Here is a 12,033-nt window from a genome sequence, read left to right as displayed (position 1 = left end):
AATAAATATAATGTGAACGGTACTCATGTTTTTAACCTGCGTACTTCACTGCGAACGCCCCCTAAATGAGAAACTCGTCATCCAGCTGTGACAGGAGTATGATTTGTATGAGCTAACTGTGGTTGGCTACAAGAGACGTCAATCCAGTCTAGGCGGCTTGAAGCAGCACTTTGATTGGTTAACTGAGTGCTAGTTTTGACTGCTATATACAGTAGGCGGTGCTTTTAACTTATTTTTAAACAACACGAATTTAATTGGCTGAAGGTGAGGAAAGTAACTAATTGATTGGGCAGTTAGGCAAGGGAAACTCGATAAGGGCGGAGCTACGTTGACTTGGCGGCCATACTCAATGTTGTCTGTTGACAGTTGCATGTAAAGATTTGTTCAAGGGTTAACTTATTCTTTGAAGGAAGGTTTAGCATTATTTTCAGTGAAATCAGGACGTATGTCCTAAACCGTTAACGCGTTTATTTCGATCGAGTCATGGATGAAGATGAACGTCGGAGGAAGGTAGAAGCTGGGAGAGCTAAGGTTTGTTGCTAACATGTAACGCATGCTAATATTGAATGCTAGCACTTAGCAAACTCTTTTGTCATAGCCCTGCGTTTATCCATTGCTAACTACACTCACCACCAAAATGACTGCACATTTATTGTCGCTTGAATTACCTTTGAATGTTAAATTGCAGGCTCTCGCCATGTATTTCCCGCGGTTGGGCGTAGAATATGAGAAGCGAAGAGTAACATCATTTATGAAGCAGGTTAATCAGCTGGTAAATGAAGGCAGTTTTCATATAAGTTACTTGGTAGTTCAGCAGTAAACGCATATGTGATTGTTCCATTGACCATAGCAAATAGCTTTCATTTTTATTTAGACATATGTGTTAAGTTTGCCTTTAACTCGTGTGCAGTGAAGATGTATTCGGTGGGAGATTTGTGGCACTTGCTTGATTTATTTTGCTATTGAGAATGCAGGTTGCACATTACTCACAGGCCATTACAGCTCTAAACAACGTGGATCAACATCATATGTTTACTCACTGAAAGGGTGTACTTGTGCAGTGGTTATAACAGAGCCTCAATTCCAAAGTTAACTATTCACTAAGTCAGTCATCTGTGTTTCAAAATTGTGGCAAAACTTTATGTGAGCCTATCCCCCACTAAGCTCTCTAAACAAGTACTGTTTACTTGTATCTAAGTGACAGTGCTCAAAAATCAGGAAGAAGAATTTTTTTTCTCATTCTTTTGTAAACTTGTCATACATGTCAGATCAAACTAATTTTAATGTTAGCCAAAGACCCCCGCCACCACCGAGTAAATGCAAAATGTTTTTAAATGATTTCATTTATTAACTGGTTGCTCCAAGCTTGGCAGAAAGAACTGCAATCTGCGATAACTGGGAATGAGGCCTTCACATCACTATGGAGAAATATTGTGCCACTTTTCTTTGTGGAATTGTGTGAATTCAGAGGTTTTGCAGCATGAAAAGCCCGTTTAATCCCATGCCAAAGCATCTTAATGGGATATAAGCCTGACTTTGACTAGGTCCCTCTAAAACCTTCATTTTGTTTTGTTTGAGCCATTCAGAAGTGAACTTGCTGGTGTGTTTCAGGTCATTGTGCTGGTGAGAACTAGTGAGTCAGACCTTCAGACCACAAACTGATGGTCTGACATTCTTCTCCAGGATTTTCTGAGAGAGCAGTATGCATGCTTCATTTAGTTCTAGCAAGCCCCAAAGTAGCAAAAAAAATAAATAAAATTTCAGCCCTCATGAGTTTTGAAATTGGCTCCTCTGGTGTTTACAAGTAGAAATGGCAAGCAGCTGATTTCACCTTAATGGGAAGCCATATTATTAATGGCCTAGTAGTCAAAAATGGCTTGTCCCACATTGACAACAAGCCATGTAGTCTAGAAACAATGTATAAAACTAAGTCACCTTTTTAGGAAAGCCATTTACACTGCATGTGTCATATGATATAATCCATCTATAATTTGTAATGGAACTCGTTTTTGGGGGAAAAAATAATAATAATAACAAAAAATAACTCAACTACAACATTTATATTCCTTATAGAAATCTTCCACCATGCCTCGGAGTCAGAATGTAAGTATAGAAAGTGGTGGATGAAGGAGCAAATCAATGACTTGTGGGCTTGTGGCTGTTTCTTCTTTGATTTTTCTTTTTGTTTTGTTTCTGTTGAGTGATCAATCACAACTTTCTTATTTTTCTGCGCCGTGGGGTAATCGCTGTCATCTTTTAATGTATATTGCTCTTCAAACAATACAGCATCTGACAGGGAATCTGCCTGCAGTCATGATCTGAATGCCTAAAATAGTCATGCACCTTGCGTATGCTGTCATGTTAGTTACAGGCCATCAGGTGGTGCAGTGCACCCATGAGATTGGGTGAGGTGGAGGATGTTACGCGTGTGTCTCACATGAATGGTGTTGCTATGGTAATGCAGTGCTGTCTTTTTCCTTTACTATGTTTGTGGCATCGGTAAGCTCTGATTTCTCTCTGGCATTAAAAGCGTGGCACAAATTTGACACAATCACCAATGTGGACAGCAAATTAACCCCTTGTTGGAGACAGCAGTCCCCCCCCTGACCAATGATGACATTGTTGAGAACACCGTAGCAGCTTTCAGCAGTCAAATTACATCTAATTTGACTAGAGTGAGCTTTAGCCAGCTTGTTAGTCAGTCTCAGTAGGGCGGAAGTGGCCTTGGGCTAAACACAGCTCATCCTGTTGTCTTTGAGGGCTTTTTGTGGTAAGCGGAGGTAGTGAATAGGGTGATGGATGGAGACTGGGTGCGGTTTTAAGCAAGTAAGGAAAGAAGGCTGACAATTTAAGGTAGGAAAACATTTAAGGGTGCTTAACTTGATAAAAGGCTGCTTTCAGGAGTGGGACACTGAGGTTGTACAGTGATGGATGCATTTCAAGCTGCTTATAAAGCAGAACCTACAATGTGGCAGTGTAGTCAAGGAACATGTGATCAGAACAAGGTTTTATGCACATGCACACACGATGTTGTTATGGATCACGCTTGTGAGTCATCACATAAAGCAACAAGTAGGTCTCCCAGGGCCATGTAATCTCAAATTGAATTGAGCATGCACACTCCAGTGCTGCTTGCCACACATAGAGTTCTGTCTCCTCCTCTCTATGTGAATGCATGTCCCAGTCTCCACCTTCTTTCTTTAGCCTAGACACATGCCATCCTCTACCCAGAGTTTGTGGATCCCTCTGCTTCGGATGTTGGCTGTTGACAGTGAGTTTTTGGATGAAAGGTTGGGCTGACTGCGCTGTTGCCTGCAGACTGCAAGATCTATATCTGGATAGTAGAGCAACTTGTCCGATGAGGAAGAATGGATAGGTCTGACAGGCAGCAAGAAAGGAAGTCAATAATTGCTGTCAGATGTTGATGGAAAGCTCTATGAGGGTCTCTGTCACAACGTGAACTGCGGTGATCTGATTTAAGCTGCTTAGGAAGAGAGACGGGGCATGAGAGAGGCAGTGAACAGAGGAGAGGGTGTGTTGCAGTCAAACCGACCGAGGTGAATTTCTATCAAATTGTTCCCTCTGGAATTTAAGATGAATATTGTAGCTTTAATGTAATTATGCATTTTTTTTTCTTGTCAGGTTTAGTCTCGATATACTTTTCCTTTTATAGCTACAGAGAGGACTTTAAGAGACCCTTCCAAAAAAAATAGGGGAAAAAAAAAGCTGCATCTGTGATTTTATTTATTTATTTTTTGAGGTTTTGATAAGCTGAGAAATACAAAGTGACAGTTGCGTGTCCTTTTTTAAACCTTGCTCTGTTTCTGTTCTGCTGAGAGGTTGTCCACTGTGTGTCAATGTAAAATCTGCACTTCTCATCAGCCTGTTCTCTGGAGATTTGAGAATATTTAGCTGCCTCACTTCATTTTGAACTTGGATACCTTGTCAGGCTATGGTGTAGTCTATTTTGGATTTGAGTTTTGGGATTACTTTTGGGCTTTTTTTGCTGCACAACTGACTCATCAAGACGAGGGGTTTTCCTTTCTACACTGTGGACTATCACTAACACTTCACATGATGACTTTTGTCTGGTTTTGATTCATTTTGTATACATTTCCCTACCTTGAGGAGATAAATCTGGACTCTGACCTCATTTCTCCTTCAACCCCTGAGGTTCACCATGCTGATAGTGTGGTGGTGCTCTTTGGTGCTGACGTACGTGTCCATCTACCTCTCGCTGTCCTTCTTGCGCAGCTTGCTAGTTTCAGACAGAAGCGGGCGAAAAGCGACGGGGCGGGGGCGGCGAAAAAGACGCAGAAGAGGAAGGGCCAGGTTGACTCGCAGAATGACCGCTCGACGGAAGATCACCACGTAGAACCAGCTCTTCCATCAGCCAGTGCTACAGAGCATAACAACAGCACCAACCATGAGGTATGCCGCCAATTGCCAAGAGAGCTCATCAATAATAGAGTTACAAACACTGAAGCAATTTTGATATGTAGGGAGCATAAGATTATTAGTTTTAATTAAAACTGTTGGTTATTTTCATGACGGTCATGTTTCCATTCATACTCACAGTCCCCCACCCTGTTTGTCTAATTTTGTTTATTCACTGTATGCTTCAACAAGTGGTCTATGCCCCCTGTCTGTAAACATACATTACAGAAATGGGTCACTAACCATCACATTGCCTGTAGGCCATGTTGTCATGACAACCTGGCCAGGATTAACTGCCTTTTTTTTTTTTTCTTTTTTTTTCTACTAAGGCAGAGTTCACTAATGACATTAAATGTGCAAATTTGCAGCACATGCGTTTTTTCCTGACATTTCTTTTGTGGACTCTGGTAAGATTAGACTTTAATTCTAATACTTTTTAATCCTTTAGGAGCCTCAAATGTCAGGGAAACCAGAGGTTCGGCAAAACGAAGCGAAGGATCAGCCGCTCACCCCCAAGCATAGCCCGTCCCCTGTGGATGACTTGAGAGAAGAGGAGTTGGCTGCACTTACTGGCAAAGAGCAGCTCAAGGTATACAAAGCCAGTATCTGGACACTGCTGTAGGATGTCAAACTTTTAAAGTGTGTCTGGGGGAAAACTCAAGAATACCATAGATGGGTTCTCTCGTGGAACTGGTTTTGTTTAGAAGAATAAAATCAAGGGGCGTAGGTCATTATTGTTAAAGAGGACAGAGGGATTTAAATTTGTTCTCATGAGATGAGTCAGAGACGTTGACCAAATCTGTACCCTGGATTGAGCTGTAGAAGTTGAACAAGTGGTGTGAATGGCTTTATAAAAACGTGAGTGATTTAGGTTTATCAGAATTGACCCGTACTTCTGCAAACATTTTTTTTTTCCCCTATGTCCTGGTGCTGATTGGATTAATTACATAAAGGGCTTTGTCTCCATATTTGGCGCAAGTTAACTTCTTGAAGCAGTTTCCAAGTTGGCTGGTTTGCATCTATTAGTGCAGTTCCAAGGAGCATGTCAGGATATTTGCATGTCTTTGTCTTGTATGGCATAATTCAGTAATCCGTAAGTAAGCCGTTTGATTGGAGTTCATCATCATGTTAAACTCAGCTGGCTGAAGCATAACTGGAAATGGAGAAACAAGATGGGGGTTTGTCATGAATACTGTAATCTACTTGGGCTCACATTTTTAAGTTCTGTATTGACACACAGTAACCTCAGAACTGAGCAGTTATCTAAATCCGTTCCATTGTGTACTTTGTAATTGGATGTGTTTAATTTGTCCTGATGCTTTGTTTGCTCACTAAGACAATGAAAGTCTTGTTATGGTATTGCTATGCGTGTGAGGAGGACTGTTTGTTTGGATTTCTGTGTCATCACCTCCCATGGGGGATTGTACCAAGTCTCCTCTTCTGCATGGTTGCTTGGTGCTCTGGACTGAAAAAGCAGCACAGTTGGTCTAATGTGAAGCTTTGTATGCAGAGGAATCTGGTTAGTGTCTTTGGCACGTAGTGTTTCACGTGTTCACTGTGTATTTAAATCTCAAATTAGGGGTGTTTTCTCTGTATATAAGGTGTTGTAAGTTAATGGTTTGATTCTTCCAACCAGATTGTGGGCTTCATTTGTTGTTGTAATTTGCATATAAATTGTTTGTTTTGAAGTATTTAGTCTGTTTTCTGGCCAGCCACAGAGGGAAAAATAGAAAATTAATTTGGAAGTAGGAATGCATGCTGGACATTTGATAATATGTTCTGCAAAAGCTAATGGAAGTGTGTGAAGTTATGAGTGTTTGTTTGCTCGTAAAACTGATACATACTTTTGTCCTGCTTGCAGCTGCTACAGCAGGCTGTGGAGAAGCGTAATGAAATAATTGCCAAACTGAGCTCCAACCTGCAGGAGGCACTGGCCAGCAGAGACCAGGTACAGGTGGAGGCACAGTCTCTTGCTGGACAGCTTCAGGCACTGCAGAGGCAGCTCCAGCAGGTAAGTGCCAATCAAACCGAATGTGGCTGTGGTTGTTATTTGTGCTTCGTTGCTCATGCACAACAACTGCTGCTTGAATGTCTTCTCGTCTGTCACACAGACCAGTGTGGAGTTTCTACGTATCAAAAATCTGTCAGGAACTGAAGCCCTTAATATTCAGCAGCCTTACCATGAACCGTCCTCCCAAGAGCCAAACATCAGTCATAAGGAAGCGCCATCAGAGGGCTCAGGAAGTTCTGGCTCGCAGTCTGATGCTGAAGGCGAAACTGATGTAGAAACTGTTCTGTGCAAGCTGAGAGCCGAGCTGGAGGAAGAAAGAAGAAACAGCCAGCGAATATGTAGCGAACTAGCAGAGGAGATGGAGAAAAACAAGCACGTGCTTTCTTTGCTGGAGAATGAGAAGCAAGAAAGAGAAGAAGAGCGAAAAGAAAGGGAAGCAGAATTGCAAAACCTTCATTTCCAGTTAAGCCAACTTCAAAGTCAGTGCCTTGAGATGCAACAATACAGAGAGGAGAAAGAGGTCCTCAACATAGAACTGCAAGAGCTCAGGAGAAGGCTTCAGGAGGAGGAAGATGCAGGGAAGAGTTATAGTGAGAAGCTTGCTAGCTCTGCCCTTTGTTTTCAGAGTCTTGAGGAGGAGATGAAAAGGCTCAAAGAGGAGCACACAGTGGAGGTCGAGCAAGTCAGGCAGCTTTTGGAAGAGAGGGAGAAAGAATTAAAAATCAAAGAGGAGGAGGTGGTGGGTTTCAAAGCGTCTAAGAATTGGCAGAACCAGGTAAAAGCTGGCGTTAGCTCTGATGAGACTGTCAGTATCGACGAGGCTAATCTGGAAAGTGGAGCTGACCAGGGCAGTATGAATGAATCAATGTCTGGAAATCTTCTGATGGAGCGCTACTTGTCTTCAGCTCCGCTTGCACACTTGCAGTATTCAGCGATAACTGAGAACCTTGACCAGTGCAGTCAGCTGGACATATCTGCAGACCGCAGGTGAGAGCAGCTGTTATTGTTGCACTATCTATCAGCTGTAGATATTATATTATATATATTAATCTTCTTTGTAATTGTGTCTTCTCAGTTTTGAGCTAAATAGTGATGTGTTTGGAGAAGAACTGTTATCAATTTCCAAACGTCTGATTGAAGAACACGACGACCGCCAAAACACCTCTAGTCCACAGGACTCTCTGGCTGATGAGTCCAACCCTCAGTGGCTTCACAACTTCGCTTCGGGCAGGATGGAAAGGAGTAACGTGTCCGAGCAGCAGTCTGAGGACACTAACTTGGAAAAAGAACTGCTGAGTCAGCAGTGTGAGGAGCTCCGTGAGGAGCTGGCCCTTAAGGAGAGGGATCTAAATGTGCTAAAGGAGGAAGTAATCAAGAGTGCAGAAGAGCTCGAGGAGGCAAGGAGCAGGTAATGAAGTTCATGCCATTTATCAAATGACTAATTCAAAGTCCTTTTAAAAACAACTCTGTGCTCTATACCTAACAATGATGTTGCTATTGTGTTAATACAGTAATATTTACTTCTAAAGTAAATTGCATAACTCTATTAATTTTGATTAATAATAAATATTTATCTCAAGGTGAATATTGTTAAATGTCCACGTTGGAAAAAGGCATTTCTAAGAAATAAATCACTAGTTTACAATAAACATTTGAATGTAAGCTGGTTTGCTGTGGTTACATTTATTTCTTACTGTAAATTGATATAAATTTTATATATTTTTTTATTATTATTATTATTATCTGTCTTTTTAGGTGGGCTCAAGTCACAGAAGAGCTTAGGGAAGCTCTCCAGGAGCTCGAAGACGAAAAGGAAATGAGGAGACAATTTGAGGAGGAGCTGAACTTGAAAGTCTATGAACAAGACAGCCTTAGGAGCAAACACTGTGCCTTATCAGAAGAAAGAGAGCAGGAGAATGTAGTAATGTTGACAGTAAAGGAAACTGAAATCTCTGCTGAAACTTCCCTCCTCATATCTGGTACCTTTCCATCAGATGAGGATGAAAAACTGGTAGGGGAACTAAAGGAGGAGGAAACTGCACTCCAGTCTCATCAAAAACAGCAGGAGCTGCTCGTATCATCTCTGCAGGAGATGAAGCAGACTGCAGATTTGGAGAGCACAGAATTCAGAGATGACAACCAGCTGCAAACATTACAGGTATGCCAGTACCACAAATGTGCAATAATTACAATGCATTCAAATATGATGATAATAGGTTTCTGAGCAATTAGATTTTTTTTTTTCTAACAAAGTTGGAATGGTGGCGCTGATTCAGTAGTCATATTAGTACTAAGACATCAAATTGGAGGTTTTGACTTGATAAGAAAATTATTGTATAAATAATTAAAACGGTTTCCCTGGCTTCCTTTTCTCAAGGCCAACTATGAGCATCTCATGTCACAACTCGAGGAGACAAAAACTGAGCACGAAACTGCATCGACGCTGTTGAGTCAAAGGACTACAGAGCTCGATACAGTTTTAAAGGAGCTTGAAACGACACGTGTGCAGATTTTAAGTGTCCAAACGGAGGTGGAGAGGCTGGAGAAGGAGCTGCAGCAGAGCCTCGATAGTCTGCACTGTGCTGTAAAAGAGAAGCATGAGCTAGAGTCTCAGATCTCCTGTCTGAGAGAGAAACTGACTTGTTCGGAGGAGGATCGGGCTCAGGCTGTGAAGGAGAGGGATGAGCACAGCAGAAGAGAAGAAGAGATGGATGAACAGATCAAAAAAATGGAACAAGTGCTAGAGGAGGAACTCGAACAGTTTGAGAAGCTGCTAAAAGCCAAGGATGTCGAGGTGAGAGATTACGTAACGCCATACTTTAAATGCAAGGCAGTTTGAAATGCTAATGTGCAGTGATTTAACCTATAAAGTTATATTCACAGTTGGCTGAAGTGAAGGAAAAATGGGAGGAGGAGAGGATGGAGAAGGACAAAGAGATTTTTGATGTAAGACATCTGTTGGAGGAGCAAATGAAGGAGAAAGTAGACGAGGTGAAGGCTCTCCTGGAGAAGCAGGCACAGGCTGTGGAGGAGGCTACAGAAAAGCTGAAGGCATCTCATCAGCAGGAGATAAAAGATCTGATGGAGAAACATCAGCAGGAGGTGCGATTCATCAATTGCTGTAGGATTTGTAATAGAGTCAGATTAAATGTTAATTTTAGTAGCAAGCAATAATAAATATAATCTGCATGACTCTTTAGATTTCTGACTTGAATACTCGCCTGGAGACAGAGCTGCTGAAGCAGCGGGCCAGTATGGAGGAAGAACAGAAACAACAGATCAGTCTAATCAAACAGGTATCAGAGCAATTCACTCCTTCACTGCTGTGAGGACTCATTCACCAAGAGCGCCATTTTTAGCTTTTTCTGGCTCTTCTTTCGTGACAGGTAACTGAACGTGAGCACGAGCGGATGATCTCAGAGCTCAGTGCCAAACACAATGAGGTTGTCAGTCAGCTGAAGACAGAGGTTTCTTTGGAGCTGAGAGAGAGCATGGAGGCTGCTCACCAGGCTGAACTGCAGCAGGTTCAGGTATATTATATGCAGATGCACAAGCCAAAACATTATTCATTCAGTCAGCCTCTTCAAATTTTTTATTATTATTGTCCTCTTAAATACTGACTTAGATTCATCATTTCATTATGCTTTTATTCCTCTAGGCTCAAAAGGCCATTGAGCTTGAATCCTTGCGTCTGAGCCTGACCACAGTCCACAAGTCTCATCTTGAGCGCTCTCAAGAAAACGTGGAACAGGAGCAGACGTCTGCCCTCATCAAGGTCCAGGCCTCTATGCAGGAGAAATTTGACCAAGAAATTGCACTCCTGCAGGCTCGCCATCAGTCAGAGGTGGACCAGATCAAGAGGAAGAACCAGGAGCAGCAGGAGAGGCTGCTTGAGCTGCACCAACAAGACATGGGTGATTACACACAAGATCATCTCAGCTGCTCAATGATCTTCATTCTTTAGCTGTCTTTGTTTGAGTCGTCCGGTTTCTAAAGAATCGTTTCTCGTGTGTTCAGAAGAGATGAAGGAGCAGTGGGAGACTCGTGTTGCTCAGGAAAGGGCTTCAATGGATGAAAAGCAGGCCAAAGAAATACAGGTGAAATTTCATTATATTTTTATACAAAAGCTGCTTTTTATAATTCAAAAAACTGCTGTGGCTTTTAAAAACATGCACTGTCTTGTCATTGTGTGTATTATTCTATTTCACTCCATTTTGGTTTTATTTTGTTTCAGGATCCAAGAGCACAGTGGGAGAAAGATGCTGAAGCCATGGAGGCAAACTTTCAAACGTCCCTTTTGGAGATCCAGAACAGCCTCAGTGCCACCCAGACTGAACTCACCAGCACCCAGGCCTCCCTCGCTGAAGCACAGGAAGCTGTGTCCCAGAAACAGTTAGAGGTACAGGAGACGCAAGCCAGGATAGAGGAGCTCCAAACCTCCAGTAAAGAACAGACTCAGAAACTAGAGGAGCTGAAACGAGCCTTGGCTGAGAGAGATGCTGCTGTCTGTGAGTCCTTCCACAGTTCCCATATTCCTCAACAGTATACACTTTCATAAAGAGGCTGCACAGTCCTCTAAATCTATGATTTCAATTTGTGTATTACATTAATATATGCATAGTAATGATGAGTGAAGCTGACTCTGTTCTGGTTGTTGTTAAAGGTTCCCTGGAGGAGGAGATTTCTTCTAATAAGACACTGCTGCAGGAGAAAGAGCAGCAAGTCCTCCACCTACAGGAGAAAGAGCGGCAACTGCAACAAGAGGTTAGTATATGGCATGTCCCAGGTCAGTTCCACACAGTCTGGTAAAAATGTATCCAAGCACCAAAGGGGCATGCCCTGCAGTTTGAACTACTGGTCTACTGCAACCCTAAATGTGCATTTTATCTGCAGCTTTCTAAGTCTTAAGTCACAGTAAAAAGGATAATCTTTTTTTTTTTTCTTTTTTTTCTTTTTTTTCTTTTTTTTTCTCTCAGTATCCAGAATTTTTACACACTAACTTATTAATATAATAATTACTTCCTGAAACATATTGACATCTTAAAAACCTGTTGGGTCTTTTTTTTTTTTTTTTTTTTTTTTAATTTATTTATTTTATTTCATAAAAACATTTTTCCAAACTTTTCCACCCAGGTTTCACAGCTACAGGAGGCGAAGAACTTGCTCAAACAGAGCTCTGATCAGGAAATCAGTCAGCTGTGGACTCAGCTGGAGAGCATGAGGACTAGTCGTCAGGAGCTGGGTGGTATGAATAAGCCTACCAGGCTAAAGCTTGGATTTTTTTTTTCTTTCTTTTTTTCATACACTGGATTTCTTTACATTCTAACAAACATGATATATTATTAGCAATGCCTGTTCTTAGTGATTGAATGATAGATGTCTGTTTGTTGTTTTACAGAGCTTAAGGAGCAGCTGCTTGCACGCTCATCTCGGGTTGATGACATCGAACGCCTAAAGATGGAGTTTAATGAACAGAAACGAGAAATTAAAGAGCAAAATGAGGCCGAGCTAGAAAACCTGAGGAGGTACCATAGAATCACCTGAAAACACAATTTTTTTTTTTTATTTTTTTATTTTTTTTTTTT

General features: G+C 41.6%; 1 protein-coding gene across 6 annotated transcripts in view; it reads left to right on the top strand.

Annotated features, from left to right (window-relative positions):
* The first annotated feature begins 329 nt into the window (after positions 1 to 329).
* LOC120740202 (pericentrin-like) overlaps positions 330 to 12,033 on the top strand; it is a 33,928-nt gene continuing 22,224 nt past the window's right edge. For 3 of the 6 annotated variants that reach the window (XM_040042380.1, XM_040042382.1, XM_040042378.1), the window contains exons 1-18: positions 330 to 531; positions 2,074 to 2,103; positions 4,255 to 4,431; positions 4,886 to 5,026; positions 6,299 to 6,448; positions 6,549 to 7,435; positions 7,524 to 7,856; positions 8,204 to 8,606; positions 8,826 to 9,242; positions 9,332 to 9,550; positions 9,649 to 9,744; positions 9,835 to 9,978; positions 10,107 to 10,362; positions 10,466 to 10,545; positions 10,683 to 10,956; positions 11,112 to 11,212; positions 11,582 to 11,693; positions 11,847 to 11,973. In XM_040042380.1, the coding sequence (XP_039898314.1) occupies positions 484 to 531; positions 2,074 to 2,103; positions 4,255 to 4,431; positions 4,886 to 5,026; positions 6,299 to 6,448; positions 6,549 to 7,435; positions 7,524 to 7,856; positions 8,204 to 8,606; positions 8,826 to 9,242; positions 9,332 to 9,550; positions 9,649 to 9,744; positions 9,835 to 9,978; positions 10,107 to 10,362; positions 10,466 to 10,545; positions 10,683 to 10,956; positions 11,112 to 11,212; positions 11,582 to 11,693; positions 11,847 to 11,973 (3,995 nt within the window). In that variant the 5' untranslated portion in view covers positions 330 to 483. The remainder of the gene's footprint in view (positions 532 to 2,073; positions 2,104 to 4,254; positions 4,432 to 4,885; positions 5,027 to 6,298; positions 6,449 to 6,548; positions 7,436 to 7,523; positions 7,857 to 8,203; positions 8,607 to 8,825; positions 9,243 to 9,331; positions 9,551 to 9,648; positions 9,745 to 9,834; positions 9,979 to 10,106; positions 10,363 to 10,465; positions 10,546 to 10,682; positions 10,957 to 11,111; positions 11,213 to 11,581; positions 11,694 to 11,846; positions 11,974 to 12,033) is intronic. The other 3 variants (XM_040042383.1, XM_040042381.1, XM_040042379.1) reach the window with 2 other exon arrangements.

This window comes from Simochromis diagramma, unplaced genomic scaffold (genome assembly GCF_900408965.1).
Source record: "Simochromis diagramma unplaced genomic scaffold, fSimDia1.1 OVJJ01000304.1, whole genome shotgun sequence".
NCBI classification, from domain to species: Eukaryota; Metazoa; Chordata; class Actinopteri; order Cichliformes; family Cichlidae; genus Simochromis; species Simochromis diagramma.
This window is presented reverse-complemented; position numbering and strand designations above follow the sequence as displayed.